The sequence below is a fragment of the Stigmatopora nigra genome, chromosome 17 (assembly GCF_051989575.1).
Source record: "Stigmatopora nigra isolate UIUO_SnigA chromosome 17, RoL_Snig_1.1, whole genome shotgun sequence".
NCBI classification, from domain to species: Eukaryota; Metazoa; Chordata; class Actinopteri; order Syngnathiformes; family Syngnathidae; genus Stigmatopora; species Stigmatopora nigra.
In genome coordinates this window covers 7984771-8002179 of record NC_135524.1, presented here as the reverse complement: position 1 = coordinate 8002179, position 17409 = coordinate 7984771, and the positions used below count along the sequence as shown (strand labels likewise).

The window sequence follows — 17409 nt, the reverse complement described above, 5'->3', positions numbered from 1 at the left end:
AGAAAGCAAAGAACCTTACTTTTGTTTCATAGTTTGTGTGCATGTTTTTTTTAAACACACCCAAAAAAAATCTGCACAAGAAAAAATACATTAGCCTAGATTTGTCATTTGAGTTCAAAGAATATTTCTCATCATTTTTTTTCACCGTCTTGACCAAAGCACTGAGCAAAGACTGAAAAAAACAACCTTTATTTAGCAAAAAAACCCTTCAGGATATCAGTCACAGGTAACCAAAAGGTATGTCAGTTAATGACATTTTAACATAAGCTGTAAGCCACATACATGATCAAACACAAGAAGACTTAAATTCACTAAAATAAAGCATTCATTTGGTGAGAGCGGAAAAAAAAACTTGATGAAAGAATTATATACACAATTTTTACAGTGTAATCCCACTTTATGAAAAACAATGTAAAAATGATTGAAAATAACAAACATTCATCAAACATCAAAGCAAATGCATGACATCTGAACAAGTCTTTTTAAGCGTAATAGTGAGATAATAGTGTTAGCTAAAGAGAGGCGACATTGACTTAAGAAAAAAATCACAGTTAATCATTCTAGTTTTGAAATTATCACGAGGCTGACGACACTATCCATACCCGTAAATAATGCCAGGCATACTACTGCTAATTTTCATGAACATAAAATATGAGTGCAGCACTCACATCAATAAAAATAATATTTAAAAAAAAAAACACTGCATGCTGAAACCGTAAAGCAAACAACTCTAAATTTGAATGTAACTGGCATGATGCATTTAAAAGCAACACCAGCACAGAAATGTGTCATGGAGCTGTCTATTTTTAAAAATAATTTTCCACATGATAATATAGATACAGTAAAACTGATCATTCAAAGATAAAGAAAATGTCTGTTGGACAGTTAACATTACACTTTTGGGTCATTCAACATGCTTTTTGTTCTAGAAGAACCGCCCAGAATACTGCTTCACACTAAGGAGAACACAACAAGGAAAAACAACCAATCAGAAAAGTCAGGGAAAAACAACATGGGGGAAAAAATGCAGGTCCTATTGGGGCTTGTAAATTGTTATTTAGGGCTATCTTTTCCTCAATGTTTATGGTTGGTTTTACATCCGTCTAACAGGCCAACTAGTCAGCCAAGTAAATATTTAAAAAATCAGGAACACGTGAGGCAGTGGCGGAAAAAAAATTGTACAAGGCCCTTGCTAACACTCAGTCGACAAAGGGATTACTGATCTTTTTTAACACTGGAACATATAGTTATAGGTTTGTACATCATTTCATGATTACAGTGGTACCTCTACTTACAAATCCTTCTACATACAAAATGTTCAGGTTACGTGTTAGTTTTTGGTTCAGTGTTGGGACATCATTTTAAATCATTTTCTTATATGTATGCTCTATTTTTGTCTTATTTACATATATATTCCATACAAATTTGTAAAATGTTGTAATTTTTAAAGTGTTTTTAGTATTACAACTCATAGAAAAAATCATGGTAATTTAATGTAAACTATGATATTGATGAAAAATTCAAGTTACGAAAAAAATTCTCGAACCGATGAATTTTGTAAGTAGGGGTACCACTGTATTTAACATTAAAGCTGACGTTACCTCACCTGTTCTGCAGAAGGTATTGGGCATTCTGGATCTGATCCTGCGTGCCGATGATAGTGATAATGCGGTCCTCCGAGCCCTCCAGCGGCTCATCGATCTTGATGGAAGCCCCGGACTCGTGACGGATCTGCTTGATCCTTAGGCCTCCCTTACCGATGATGGAGCCAGCGAGCTGTGGAAAAAGCCATAAAACTTAGCCGGTGGTTCTTTTCCACAAATTTCCCAACTTTGAACACCTACATCTTTGGGGATGGTGACCTGTGTGGTAACGACAGGCCCTGCGATGTCACCATAGGAGCCTCGGGGACCTTAGAAAGTCAATTATGGAGAGTATTATAGTGTGAATTTATACACTGAATTATTATTATTATTATTATTTTTGGCCTACTTACCAGGATGAAAGCGCTCCCAGGAATTGTCTTAAACAAATCACAAAAGAAAGAAAAGAATTATTTAAAATTGTGAATGTACTATTAACACCATTATTTAAACATTAAAAGTGTTGAACATAAATAATAAAATTACAGATTTTTTTTTTAAATTTCACGCAGATTAATAAAAAAATATTTATTCAATAATGCTAATGGGATTAACACAAATGGAATTCACATACAGTATGCAGGATTAAGAAAAATGAGAGACTTACCATAACTGCCTCCACTCTATTACAGCAACAAGGGGAAAGAAAATCAGGTTTAGTGTCAGAATTAAGATGGTGTGCTTTTCGTCTTAATTTATAATAATGCGCATTCCCATTAGAATTAAAACTCTAAGACATTTCTGACAAGGTGACTAGATTTCAAAACAAGAAGAGGTTCTGTCAACATTCCACATGCACACAGAGACCTTGTTGACCTGAATTATCACACCTGTATATAATAAAACAACCTGAACCTTGGAACCAAGTCTCTCGCTGTCTAACTACATCTTCATTATTGTATAACTCAAGGTGTCAAAGTGGAGGCCAGGGGGCCAAATCTGGCCCGCCACATCATTTTGTGCGGCCCGAGAATGTAAATCATGAGTGCTGACTTTGTGTTTTAGGATCAAATTAAAATGAAGAGTATCTATATATATTAAATTTCCTGATTTTCTACATTTTAAATAAATAATTGTAATTTTTTAATCAATTTTTTCTGTTTTTAGTTGAAAAATCATTTTGTAAAATCTAAAAATAAAAACCTAAAGTAACAGTGCTTAGGTAAAATTACACCACACACATTACAGGCACATAGATTCATTAGTTAACTGTTAATATTTTAAATATACTTCTTTTTACAGATGTGGAAGGTTTTCACTGAATGTTCTGAATTTGTATTTTGTATTATAAAGTAGAGTCACTTCTAAACTACTCTGACTGATGTCATCTTTTGAGTCATTCATTAGTGCCTCTATTTGACCTTCGCATGACGCCACAAATTCACACAATCAATGACTAACGACAACGTTGTGGATTAAATATTATAAATTCGAAGGGAGGCAGACAGTGTACACCGCTTGCCGTGAGGCAAGCGAGGAGACGAGTGTTGCTTAGCAACCGTAGGCCCATCAAATAAAGGGAAAAAAAGGCATGGGCGCTTGTGCTTACTCCTTGTACTGTGCTCAAATCTGAAATTATGATCGCTTCTTTAAAAACCTTTTAGAAATGCCCTGAAATCTGGGAATGTGATGTTTAATTTGGCTATAATCAAATAATAATTCCCTCAAATCTATCAACAACGTCATCGCTTATGCCGTTTCATTAAAAAAGAACTATTTTAATTGAAAAGCAGATTTTTTTTGGCAATAGCATTTTCAAACATATCCAAATTGCTTTGTATTTTTGCCTGTGCTTAATTGTTACTGATTTGGTGAAATGTGTATGTAATATTAATTTCAACTGATCAGAATCGAATTGTGGCAGGACTATGGAACATTAGCAAATATTGAATGATCTAAACAATGGGTTATATATCCTAAAACTGGTGATTTTCACTTTTATTATTTAAGCTGTTCAAGTTTACAGTATGTGTGATCAGAATCTAGAAGGTGTCGTTTTCTAACTACAAGCGGTAATGTTGCACTTCAGATGCACAGATTGATCCCAGAACAATCATTTTCTTCTTCTTCACCGCAAAACAGAGTAGGATTTTTGGACAAGCCGTTAAATCCGACAGCTGCTCGATTTCTAGGCGCAGGCGACTGTTAAAAAGTGTTGAAATAGACGGCTGACGACTGTGATTTATGACCATAACAATACCAAGTATTCAGTCTGGTTTTAGAGTTCCACTTGTTCCCTATACCAAGTCAAAAAACACAGATTCTGTGTTGATTATGTGTTATCATCTTACACATTAATGTTGCGGCTTAATTGTGGGGATAGAAGTAAAGACAATTACCATGTTGTCGAAACGCTCTCCTCCACGGCTTCTTCTTTCACTGCAAAGATAAAATGGATTAATAACAATAATACACATTTTATTTCAAGTGCTTTTAAAAACACAAACTAAAAGCACTGTAGGAAAAAATATATATAAATTGAAGTAGACAAAATCACAAATAAAAAAAAAACGGATACATCTAGATCCAATTATGTGAACGAATGTGTTTTCATTTTGGATTTAAAAAGTGGGAGAGAAAGTATTGCAGAAATGATGAGATCAGGTCAAAGAAGAGCAAAATGATTTGGAACAAATGGTGATGAAATAGAGGACAAATATGCAAGATGGGTCCAGGCTTTGAGAGTGCTGAGGAACATCTTGGGGTTGATTCTTTGTTTAACAGGAAGCCAACAGAGTTGATGAAGGATGGTGATAATGTGGCAGTTATGTAGAAGGACAGAGATGAGAAATAATGCTAAGATGGAAGTACACTGAACTGATTATGGTATTAATTATGTGAGTGGGAGGAGGATGTGCTGTCATGGATGAAACCCAAACTCAACAACAAACTTAAATAATGGTACAAATAGACAATTTATCTCAATTGGTAAGTGCATTTGAGTCATAGAAAAGTCATTTCTCATAGGCAAGTAGTGGGTGGAAAGGAGGTTGAAATTTAAACCAATGCGCAGCTGGGAATAGCTCAAATACATGTTATATTTACAGACAATGTAACCAAAAGGGAGAAGCTAAGTGAGTGGAATAGGCCGAAGACAGATCCCACGTGGCTAATTAATACATACGCATCAAGAAGCAGTCGAAAAGGCGCAAGATAAAATTTCGGACCTTACCTTGGTCTGTCATCATGAAAGCCGCCGTGGGGAAATCTGTCTCTGTAAGCAAAAGGGGTTTTAAAAAAAGTATTATCTCAAAACCTTTTAAACAATAAAATTCTTAAATCGAAACAAAATTATAAATGAAAGTCAGCAAAAAATAAGAAATATAAAAAAATGAAAGTATATTTGATAAAAAAATTAAAACACCCGTATAATTCCTATTCATTTTAATACAATAGTAAATAATTTTCACTCATTTTTGTGTTCCCCACATATTTCATCTAAAATTGGGAAGAATTTACATATAAAGTACGGCTCTATTTAAAAAAAAAATTGAAGTTACGAAACAAGTTCTGGAACCAATTAATTTCGCAAGCACGTAGAAGTAGAACTGTATTACGATTTGAATCTTGTAATATTACAACATGTAGTTATAACAACATGTAGTTATTGTTTGTTATATTTCAATTTTAATCGGGCAATATAACATTATTTTTCCTCCCAGAATATTCTAATGTATGACTTTTTGGCAGGTAATTTCCTACGACACTGGTTGGGAAACACTATCCCTAAAAAAATAAAGAAATACTAAAATACTACAAAAAGTTGCATTTTTAAAACGTTATCAAAATTAGCTGAATTAAAACAATTAACCTTACCCTCCTCGCGGTGGCGGCGGGAGTGGGAGCGGCAGGTTACGGGATCGGCTGCCCACCCGTCCCCGGCTGAGAGGCGGCAGCAGACCTCGGTTGGGGCTGAGGTCGTCGTAATCCCGCCGTGACGGGGGCGGCGGACGGCCGCTGCGCGTGGGAGGTAGGCGCTCAAAGCCCCCACGCATGCGGCCCGGGAAGCCGCTCATGGGCCGTCGGCCCCGCTCCTCAAACATGATGGTAAAGCCACCATAGTCATACGTTTCGTCATAAAAGTTGGGATCATAAGGCTGGGCACGGCCTTTGATTGGCGCCTGCAAAGTAACCATGATTGCGTTATTTCAATTAGCATTTTTATTAGGGAGTTAACAATAGAGAACAGACAAATAAAGATATATTTCAAATGAGTACAATGATCCATCGAATAGTGTGGTTAACGTAGACCAGACATGGCCACGATAAAAGAAAAATTGTAGAATCTATTCTATTATAACAACCTTTTTTATGTTTTTCTTCAGTGCTAAGTCGTAATAACAGGTGGAAAACAGGGGAATGGTTTCTGCTTCCAAGTTTCAGCTTGGATTTTCACATTTTTATGAACTTAAAAATACATAAATACGTCCCCAAACCCCAGAAAAAAAATCCATGATGTAGTGAATTCGCGAAATTTAAAGCCACGATATTCGAGGGATTACTGAACAGTATTTTCCTTCTTAAAAGTATACCGCCTTTTAAAATAGTTTGCCTGGGGGTTGTGAATTATATCCTTGACTAGGTGACTAGCTGCAAGCAGCTGAAATTTAAGTGTATAAACTTCAAAACTCACCTCAGCCACCAATTCCAGGATAACTTTTATACATTCAACCACTCGGTCTGGCTTGCCACCCACAGATACAACTCTATCCGTAGAATGCGGACAACAGTCCTGAAATAGCTTGATGGTCGTTTGTGTATGCTGGAAGAATCACAATGTCATAAAAGTGCTACTACAGCATGTGGAGTGGTGAATTCTGAGAAAGATTTTCTCTCTAAGACTCTCTCAGATTACCTCTCGCAGTTCCTTGATTTTGCTGCCCTTCACGCCAATGATGCCACCTGCCAAGCTCTGATGGATCAGCAGGCGCAGCTCGCAATCAAAGTCCACGCCACTATAATGCTGGTACTTGTTACACAAACACAACAATGAGGGAAAGTTGTGCCTTTCAGAGATATGCAAATGACCACTGAGTGTGTAGTAGTGCAGTTGTTCAACAGAGCTGGTGATAGTTGTAATGATACATTGAAATAATTAAAACGTTAAAGTAAAAATGTAAAAAATTGCTACCAATAGGTTTTCACCTGTAGGCGTCACAAAAAAACTGAAATTGAATTCTTATTGAATTGATTAAATTGAATAGAATTGTGCCAGATGTTTTAATAGCATTATATTTTTACCAAAAAAAAAATCAATTTTGTTGTATCATCGTTAAAATGGTATTTTACACCCTTATAGTTAACTAACAAATAGACAAACTAAAATAGAAGCTCTTATAAAATGTGTTTACTGTTATTATTAATTCTGTCTCAGTTCCTGGTCTAAGAATTGATTCCAAGAAATTATTGGCCTTAATATTACAGACATAAACATGATAACATTATAACAAAACCTAACATTTTTCCACAGGATAGCATATAGAATATGTTCATTCATGTTTAACCATTGTAAACGCACAGTGTTCAAAAGTATTAAAACTTAAGACTCTAAATTGAAATTACTTTGTCATTGTGCCACTGCTTATGGTAGTTTTTTTATTTCTAGGTATCATTTCAGTACTGGTACTGAGGGAACTTTATGCGCAAGTAGTACAAAGTTAGAATGTTGGGTCTGAGACACCACTAGATCTCAAATATATTTTATAATACATTTTTACCTCCTCCAAAGTTGGTATGATCTTTAGCAGAATGTCTCCGATGGTATCGAGGTTGGCATTCACGCTTAGGATTCTGTGAGGAAAGCCAAAATGATAGCAACATATTACACCAAGGCACAGAAAAGAGAAGGGAAATATTAACTACAGAAAACAAGTGATCAATGAAATGTATAGAAAGGTTTGGGCGAGGAGGCCTCAATGGCTGGAAAACTGCAACCTTGCTATTTCCAATTAAAAGTAGAAAAGCGTTTAACATGCACTTTGAAAGGATTATCTTGGAAGGAATGACTGCGTTCAAATGGCTAAGAACTAAAAAGCCATATAAGAGGGGAATTCTTTCATATAAACCCACGTATCTAAACAAAACTTAAGCGAGGCCCCACTACACAATGCCAGCTATGAGGAAGGGGAAAGGGTTGAGACGAGTGACTCTCAACTGGTGGGTATAATTCAAATATAGTAGTACCTCTACTTGAGAATACCTCTAAATACGAAATGTTCAGGTTACGAAACAGATTGATATGGAAATGACCGCAGCAATATAGGAAAACAAGATCCAAGCTATGAAATCCACCAAAACGTAAATTCATTTCTTGTATCCATTCTGCTGGCTTACCATTGAAGCCTCACAACAACAATTGTCTTTTAACCATCGTTTGTTGTCAAAGAGTTCTTTAATCAAAATTATTGGTGTGAATGCAATTAATAAGCAGGCCCTTTTATCCATTGAGGAAAAACAGAAGATAAGCAATGTTCCTTAGCATGTTCTTTTTGAACTGAACTATGAGATGGAGAGACGGATACTCGTTTGGAGTTCTATTTAAAGTAATATGGTTTTGAATTGATAATTTGTTGTTTAGATGTGTGGTTTTGTGCTTGTGTTCATGTCTTATTGTTATCTTCCTCCTTATACTGCACTGTACTAACGTTTTTTGCATGCTTGTTATTAGTTTTAATTCATTACTAAATCATTTTCTTATTATTTTCTCTCATTTTTTAGTTTCGCACATCTTTCATACAAAACTAGGACACATTTAAGTTGGTAGTTTTTTTCAGGACCGGGGAAGGCATTTGAGAACTGACATAAAATACTGCTCTGCAAAATCCAAGTTATGAAACAAGTTCTAGAACCAATTAATTTCATAAGTAGAGGTACCACTATATTGTCATGTAACATATTAAGTGTTTGAAAGTTGTCTTTCCGGTTCAAATGGTATGATGTAAAGAGCTCAGACAAATTGAATAAGTTGGAATTCAGATATTACACAGAACTACAGAAAATTAGACCAGTTGAGAAGTCCTGTCCAGACAACGTGACCGAGGAGATGATGACTGTGGGGAGGGTGTCAGAATGGGGGAAGGAAATGCATGTGATTACCCACTACAAAATGGGATAGGAGAGGAAGTAGGGTGCAAGAAAGGCAAAGATGTACAAAAAGTTTGGAGCCATTTTTTAGCAGGGGAGGGGTCGTATGAGTTCACTTGTTAATTGGCTGCCGTTAACAGCGATAGACATCCAATAAATTTAATTTCAAACAATTTAAACTAGAAGTACTCTCCCAGTTCCAAGTGGTAAGATATGAATTAGCATCAAAGGCACTGAAACGTGATCATTTACAGTTCAATATTAAATATTGATTTTAAAACATTTAAGTCGCAAAGAAGGGTGGGGAATATGGGATTACTCATATTTGATTGGCTAAAATAGTAGTGGCATTGGTCAAATGCCCTCCTGCTACAAGCTCTGCCACTTGCTAGAGATACTGGATGTTATTCATGTTTTTCTCGACTACTAACTCAGCTTGCTAGCGCCACTGACACAGATGAGGCATTTTTCATTGTCTAAGAATTATTAAAAAGAGGGAATTGTCTTTTGGGTTGACATACTAGTGGTAAGCACATTTTACTGAGCTGTAGTAGTTGGACTTATTGTTTTTTTTTTTAAAGGATATCTCCTTTCTTTAAGGTCAGGGGTGTCCAAATGTTTCTCTCTGAGGGTTGCTTTAGAAAAAGATTAAAAAATGGAAGGCCAGCTTGACATTCTTCAAAATGTAGTATTTGTAAATGGACAATCTGAATCCGTTTTTTTAAAATCAACTTTTAAAACATATTTCAAGTATTAACACTATTAACTTGTTGCCATTGACCGCGATAAACCTCCAATTATTAGACGTCCAACATGTTGTTTCTTAAATTTTTGTGTATACATTATTTTAGGTTGTGTTTAAGAGTGTGTATGTGTACGTATGATTACTAAGCTGCCACTTGCAATTCCACCATATTGGAAAATGGTTTTGCATTTTAATTTTAATGGCTTGGTTTAAAAAAAGAATCCTATCCTTTTTCTCTGATTTTGCATACATTCATCTCTATACATATATTTGACAAATATTGGTGTACATTCATCAGTTTTAAAGAGTTCAGGGGGGAAAGTATTAAAGATTGTGGAACAAACTAGGCTTATTCAATGAAAAATATGCTTCTGCTTACTGAAAATCCAAGTTAAGAAAGTACTTCTGGAACAACTTAACATTGTGCGTAGATGTACTACTTCATTTAGATTTACACTCCTGAAATAAGTTCACTTTTTTCTATTAGTTTTAAAAAATGTCAGGTTTTGACCCCTCTGTTAATGAGGAAGCGCTATTTATTTGAGTAGCAACATTTGGTGTTAAAGCAATGCAGTACAATTTAGGCTGAATGTAAGCTTTGCTATGGCCAATATTGCATGCTATTTTCAATAAATTCTGCAGGCCAATAAAAACAAGGCAACGGGCTGGAGTTGGCTCGTGGATCGTTTTTTGGACACACCAGTTTTAGGCTCCTTTGCTCGCTTTCCGGATAAATTTGTATTTTCAAACCTTAATTAGTTATTTAATGATTCTAGTAAATATCACTGATAATGTGGGTCAACGCAATCATGAGTCATGGCTAATAGTGGAAAGTAATCGACATGTTAATAGCTGATGGGGGTTAAGGGAGTTGCAAAGCGACATTAAATGGGTGAGTGAAAACGGAAGAGTGCAACACGGGAGATGTGGTGGTGGCTAAGTGAGTAAGTGTTGCATGGGTGTGTTTTAAGTGGGAAAAAAAGTCCACCTCTCTTGTAAAACTTGAATTGGACAGATACATATCATCTTATGTCATAGTTAAATTGGAGAATACATTTAAGAAATGGACAGAAACATCAAGAGGACATGTGGAAGGGTTGGGAAGGGTAGATAAGGGGGATTTGCCGGTGAAGTGGGGGGGGGGGGGGGGCAATGTAATTATTCAGATAAAATATAGACGTAGCAGCGAAAAACAGAAGGCAGCTTATTCATGACGTTGTCATCAGGCAGTGAGGCAATAACTGTTGGGACATACCGCTCTGGGCCACTGCTGTCTGGGACTGACACACTGGCATTGTACTGCATGGAGGTGGAGGTGATGGTGGTTGGGCAGCATTGGGCGGGGGGAGGGGTATCAATCACGTGTTAGGGGCACGGTTTATGGGCAAAGTCGACCAGGGTGTGGCAGGTGGGCGTTCGGGGGTTGGGTTGGGCCAACGCAGGAGGGGCATGTCGGTCCAGTACATGGGCAACGGGCAGAAGGTGACCAAAAAATTCACAAAAAAATAAAACATTAAAAAAAACAAAGAAAGGACAAGGGGGGAAGAGGGGGGAGAAGGAATACATCTTTAATTGAATTCACGCTGAACTTTGACGTTTTGAGGCAAAAATGTGAAATGAACAGGAAAATGCCCCCCGATGATCAAGAAATTGCTACAATATTTGCCACTGGATTTTCTCATGCATCATATAAAACACGTCAGTGACATTTTGATAAAAAGGTAGCCATATATTTTTTGGGCCAACTTTTAAAATCTTTAAAAGTAGTATTTCATATAAGGATGGGCATAATCATTGAAAAATGTGGGCTGCTCACACACACACACACACATTTCAAGTGGGATGTGAAACTAGCCCTGGTGAATTCTGGGTAATGACACAGTGTCTAATAGTTTGCTGTCTAGTGAAAAGGTAGTCAATAATAAAGAGAGCCAATTATCGGCTGGACCTATTTGGCCTTTTTTAATCCAATATGAAGAAAATCAATTTAAGACTGGGTTATTTCGGCTTAGATGTCTCGTTTGTACTGTGACATCGCAATGTGCCCAGTGCAATACTAAGACCTTTTTGAACATGGATTTCTGACTCTTAACAATCATTAGGATCTTAAATATGGTGCAGATGACATCGCCTAACATAAATGACCTGCCAGAGCTGCTCAGTCTTTCTACAAAAAGACACCTGCCAAAACTATGCATTAATTTGGTGCATTTTTTTTGGTAATGAGACATATCTCAGCTGCCCTCCCTCTTAACTGAGTGGCAATTGTAAATATGCAGATTTCACTATACAAGTAACTTTTTTCAACATTTTGTGATGAAAACACTTGAAAATGTGACAGAGGGTAAAAAAATCAAGAATCAAAAGTCTTAAATATTTTTTTCTGAGGTCATGATTACAATAAAAAAACGATTTCATCAGAATAACTTTTGAGTTTTGGGAGAGAGAAAAAAAAAGTACATTTTAGCCAAGTTTTATGACTTGAAAAATTCAAAATACAGGGTGTCCTAAGTGCTAAGAACAACCAGGGAAAGTTTCACAATTCAAAATGCTTGTGTATTTAATTTTGCCCATCCCTACATTATAACAGACAAAATATCAATGCATTCCAAGGTTACGATTAGGATTTGCTGATGGAATACCTCATAAAAAATAAATCATTGAACATTTCAATTGTTTACTCACGTCGTTGCGGAGAGCTTTTATGTTCTTCCCGCCTTTTCCGATAACAGCACCTGCATTCTGTGAAGAAGAAACAAAAGAGGGAGGTTTTACTGACTGAAAAGGACAGAAAAACTAAACTGACACATGGCTTCTTTACTTTGCTCTGGAGAAGAACACGCAGTTCCAACAGTTCATCAGCATTGCGGCAGCGCTTGAAGGCATGCTCCTCGTCCATGTCCTCTGCGGGACGTTTACCTAGCAAAAGGAAAGCATGGTAGACGTATAACTAATGATGTAACTGATGAAAAATCTGGTGTATAGGTAGAATTTGACTGATTTTTTTAAAATCTACACAAAAATTTAGGCCTAAAAAGTGATTTTGTGTGAGAAGAAAGGCTTCAATTTGACCAATTAGCTATCAAACCATCCCCACCAGGCATTGCAACATTTTGTTTTACAATATTCCAATGTTATATCCACAGTAAATACAGTATTGTGATTGAACTGCTGTTTCTGTGAGTTAAAATGCTTTTAATTTCTTTAAGGGTGTACCCACGCGAGAGCACGACAGCACATTAATTGCAGATTTTTTTTTCATCTTTCGCTTCACTAACTCAAAGGAAAAGAAAATGGACCAAGCGACAGCTCGTTCCATTAAAGAAAACTAAGTGACACAATGATAACTGCAGTCTGTTAGACTAAACCAGGGGTATCCAAACTATTGTTCGCTGCCCATTATTTATTGGAACGAAGCAAATTATTCATTTTCAATTTAATATGGCCCACTAAAGAAGCTTACATCTTGTTACATTTTTCATCTTTTTATAACTTCTACAAAAGTTGTTTCAGTCGTGTAAATGTATATACTGCTGATTTATTTATTTTTCAACACGACTAAGAACAAGCAGTCAATAGTATATGTCAGACTAGTAATTTTTCCTCATGTTTTAAACACCAAAAATATTACATATAATTTATACTTGTACTTCAGGAATATTTTTGTTTGTAGCCTTTTACTCATTCACTGAGAGTGACAGTTAAAGATACAAAATCCATTTCAACCGTCAATGCTTCACTTTTATTACGGCGATGGACATCCAAGCCAATTTCACTGGGGTCTGGCAGCAATCAAATGATCTAACTACCTGAGTTAAAGTGTTTTATAGCCCAGGTCTAGTGTATACTGTACAGTACTCCTTTTACCATTTGTATCTGTAGCGGTGAATGTGAGATCTTCGTCCTGCTGTTCAATTTGAACCTCCATTATATTTTGTACCTGCAACACCAGACCAAAAAAGACAAAGTGTAAATACAAAAATTATTTTCACTTTACAATCAATTGCATTTCTACGTTTTATTGTCGCTAAATGAGGGGAATTGCAATCATTGATTAGGGGAGCAATTGGCCGAGGTTGATATGTATGCAAATAAACAACACTGCCTTTAATATAGCCAAAAAAATGTTGTGTTGCCGTTTGTTGATTTTTTAGTTTGGTGCTGCGCCGTTGGATCTAGTGTAAAATATTTCCATTGGACACATAAATAATGTTTGGAAACACTAATCTACCTAATTTTATTACATAATCCAGGCTCAAACATACAGTCGACCCACTGTTTATGCACGGTCTGCACCCATGAAAAGGACGCCACGCCCCTCCCGACATTGAGGCTCACTTGTGGAGTCAAAACAAGCGCACCGATAACCATGAGTGAATTAAATAAAAGAAGATCTAAATTGACTAAATACTAGATTTTACGATCGTTTTAGTAGCTTCGAAAAGTCATTGATCTGATGGACAGGCAGACAAAGACAGATGTTGTATACGTCAAGTTGACGTGACTTTGTGATGCTATCCGTTAAGCTAACTGCTTGCGAGGCGTGTCTATTTAGCTATATGGACGGCGCACACGTATCAGCGGCCGATGACATGAAAAACATCCTTCTTTTACATTTGAGATCTAATGTCAATGTCTGCGATGATTAAGAACCCCCCAAAAGAATGAAAAGACGTCAATACTTGCAAGGATCCTCCGTTAACCACGCTAATCTGCTCCCTTGGAAGAAAATGCTGCTTTTTTTACAGCATGGAGACGCGATGGCAAAATGGTGTGCTTGCGATGTAATACGACGCAGCGTCGACGAGCGGAGACGAACATCCGTGAACGTATCACCGCCCTCATCGGACAATGCATTGCTATTTATCAAACTACATATATTTAGAACATGATTTTTCCCTAGGTTAGGACTGTAAGGTCTATAAACCTAGTTTTGTGAATGCCTTGCAACATGGTTACACATGTTTTTTTTTTCATCTCATCTCATTTTCTGAACCGTTTAATCCTCATTAAGGTCGCGGGGGTTGCTGGACTCAATCCCAGTTGTCTGCGGGCCAGAGACAGGGGGACACCCTGAATCAGTGGCCAGCCATCGCAGGGCACAAGGAGACTGACAACTATGCACACTCACACCAATGCCTGAGGGCAATTTAGAGTGTCCAATAATCCTATCATGCATGTTTTTGGAATGTGGGAGGAAACCGGAGTACCCGGAAGAAACCCACGCAGGCCCGGGGAGAACATGCAAACTCCACACAGTGCAGACCGACCTGGAATCAAACCCACGATTCCAGAACCGTGAGGCCGATGCGCCCAGATTTTTCATTGAAAATTTAAATCGGAGAGGTGCAGAGGTGGAATTTTTAGGGTGTTCTGGCACCTCTGGCCAGACCTCTTGGGGGGCTTTTTTTAGTGTAGCCAAAGGCAAAGTCTAGCAAATATGGACGATGATAAGGGGAGCTATAATAATTAATTTTGAAGTCTTTCATCATTTATGAAGAGATCATCTTGGAACTTGGCAGTTATGTAGCATGGGCCAGTATTTATTGATCTGCTTGACTTATTTTGCATCGGGGGTGATAAATTGATTATATATAGCCAAGTATATTACCTAAGAGAGAGGCCTTCTTTAGGTTAGAGGAAAATATAGTTAATTTATCTACTGGTAGATAGCGATCTATGGAATAGGGAACCCTGGTGTGGAAATATTGTGCTAACTAGGTTACGAGCATTTAGGTGACAAATCAGCTTGTAGGTTGCGGGGACGATCATTGTTTTAAATATGCAAATTCCTCGTAGAGTAAAATTGTTGCACAACGGCCACAGTATGGCGTCGATATGGATCAATTGACATGATTTCTACATTTTGTTTGGGACAAAATCTAATATGCCAATCCTTATTTTGGATGCAATCAAGTCTCTTTCAGCGCCCTTGCAAATTTCCTCGCACCTTTACATGCTGACTATTGTTTTTCTCTCCTCCTCTATTCTGAGGTTACCATGGCAACCATTTTAATTCAGTTCTTGGTATTTCTTGGGAAGGCATGGACGAAGGCTAGGGAGGGTCAGGCGTGTATATGGTTTCATCTGAAACCATGACAGCAAGTGACATGGCATGCAATGCTTGTTAACGGAAAAAAATCACCATGGTGACACTCGGTAATTCCGTCATATGTTTATGTGTGTGTGTCCCCGATTCGTGATGGCCATCCCCAATACAATATGATCACACTTATTCTTGACATCCGACAAAATAGTATTTCTAGTAGCTTTGCAACGTATTTCAGAAAAAACTGGGGATGCTTTTTGTTTTGCAATTGATTTAAAAAAAACATTTTGTTTGTTGTAATTGTGACAGAAGTATTTACTTTTATTCATTGTACATACTGAAATGTCAATATCTTTTTTGTTTTATTTACATGTGTATGTATGTATACATATGTATATACATGTATGTATGTATGTGTGTGTGTGTGTGTGTATATATATATATATATATATATATATATATATATATATATATATATATATATATATATATATATATATATATATATATATATATATATATATATATATATATATATATATATATATATATATATATATATATATATATATATATATATATATATATATATATATATATACGTATGTATATATGTATGTATGTATATATATGATGAAGAGAGAGAAAATACGCGCACTTAAACTTTAAACGCAAGATAAACGGGGCAATTTCTTTGTGGCGTTACATTGCCACCTCGTGGACAATAATAGTCATTGAAATCAACATCTGCTTGTAGCTTTACACCCTAGTAAATTTGTGTTTTGCATAGACATTTGAGTCATTCTTCTCCTCTCCCTATAATTGCCATTTCCTGCTCTGTGGTTATAATCACAATCTTTCTTTCATTTGTGCCCTTCTGTTTATGGAACTAAAAATGAAAAATTGCAATCTATCTAGTAATATAATCCTTCGGTCCATGCATAGAGGCTGCCTAGACTTAGGTTGGTAAAAATGAATAATTATTATTATAATCAAATTTGTAGTAGTAGAATTTTTTATGGGGGCATCTGGTCTTGTGCGTCAATTGTGGACGTCACATCGTTCACGCACGTGTGTTTGTGTGTGTGTCCATTGGCCCAATGTGTTTTGTGTGTAGTAGAACAACTTTGTTTGATTGCTGTATAGGAGGTGAGGGGTGTATGTATGTATATGTATGTATATATATATATATATATATATATATATATATATATATATATATATATATATATATATATATATATATATATATATATATATATATATATATATATATATATATATATATATATATATATATATATATATATATATATATATATATATATATATATATATATATATATATATATATATATATATATATATATATATATATATATATATATATATATATATATATATATATATATATATATATATATATATATATATATATATATATATATATATATATATATATATATATATATATATATATATATATATATATATATATATATATATATATATATATATATATATATATATATATACATACATACATACATACATACATACATACATACATACATATACATGTGCAGAATGGAAAATTTGAAATAAAAGTAGTTGAGAAAAAGAAATAAATGGAACAGTGCAGAAAGGCAGCAAAAAAAGTCAAAGGATGTCAGGATCTGTGAATACTAAAAAAAAAAACAGGAAGAAAGGAAACAGGAAAGGAAGAAAATTTGCATTAAGCAAATTAAGCAGGAACTGACCTGAAGAAGCATAAATGAAAATCAGGTCTGAGGGAGGACAAAACAGAAAGGAAAGGAAGAGAAAAAAATGGACGTCATTGGCAGAAAGAGGAGGTAAGGAAGGGGATTAGTATGTTCAATCAATGGAAA

General features: G+C 35.7%; 1 protein-coding gene across 1 annotated transcript; it reads right to left on the bottom strand.

Annotated features, from left to right (window-relative positions):
• Positions 1–173: 173 nt before the first annotated feature.
• hnrpkl (heterogeneous nuclear ribonucleoprotein K, like) lies at positions 174–14294 on the bottom strand. Its single transcript, XM_077736707.1, has 16 exons — positions 14154–14294; positions 13339–13411; positions 12293–12390; positions 12157–12213; positions 10727–10770; positions 7361–7433; positions 6499–6612; positions 6277–6405; positions 5460–5764; positions 4816–4857; positions 3983–4022; positions 2251–2266; positions 1997–2023; positions 1845–1912; positions 1607–1776; positions 174–956 (listed from the first exon to the last, which is right to left on the bottom strand). Exons 2-16 carry the CDS (start codon positions 13397–13399, stop codon positions 926–928), a joined length of 1275 nt encoding a protein of 424 aa, XP_077592833.1. The 5' UTR covers positions 13400–13411; positions 14154–14294; the 3' UTR covers positions 174–925.
• Positions 14295–17409: the final 3115 nt, after the last annotated feature.

What these genes read in the sequence shown, in the direction of transcription:
- hnrpkl (XM_077736707.1), bottom strand. Translation starts at nt 13,399, where the DNA reads ATGGAGGTTCAAATTGAACAGCAGGACGAAGATCTCACATTCACCGCT. An exon ending in GTGTTCTTCTCCAGAGCAAA is followed by an intron (nt 12,214 to 12,292) that starts GTAAAGAAGCCA and finishes TCTTCTTCACAG; the next exon opens with AATGCAGGTGCTGTTATCGG. An exon ending in CAATACCTTCTGCAGAACAG is followed by an intron (nt 957 to 1,606) that starts GTGAGGTAACGT and finishes TGTTCTCCTTAG; the next exon opens with TGTGAAGCAGTATTCTGGGC.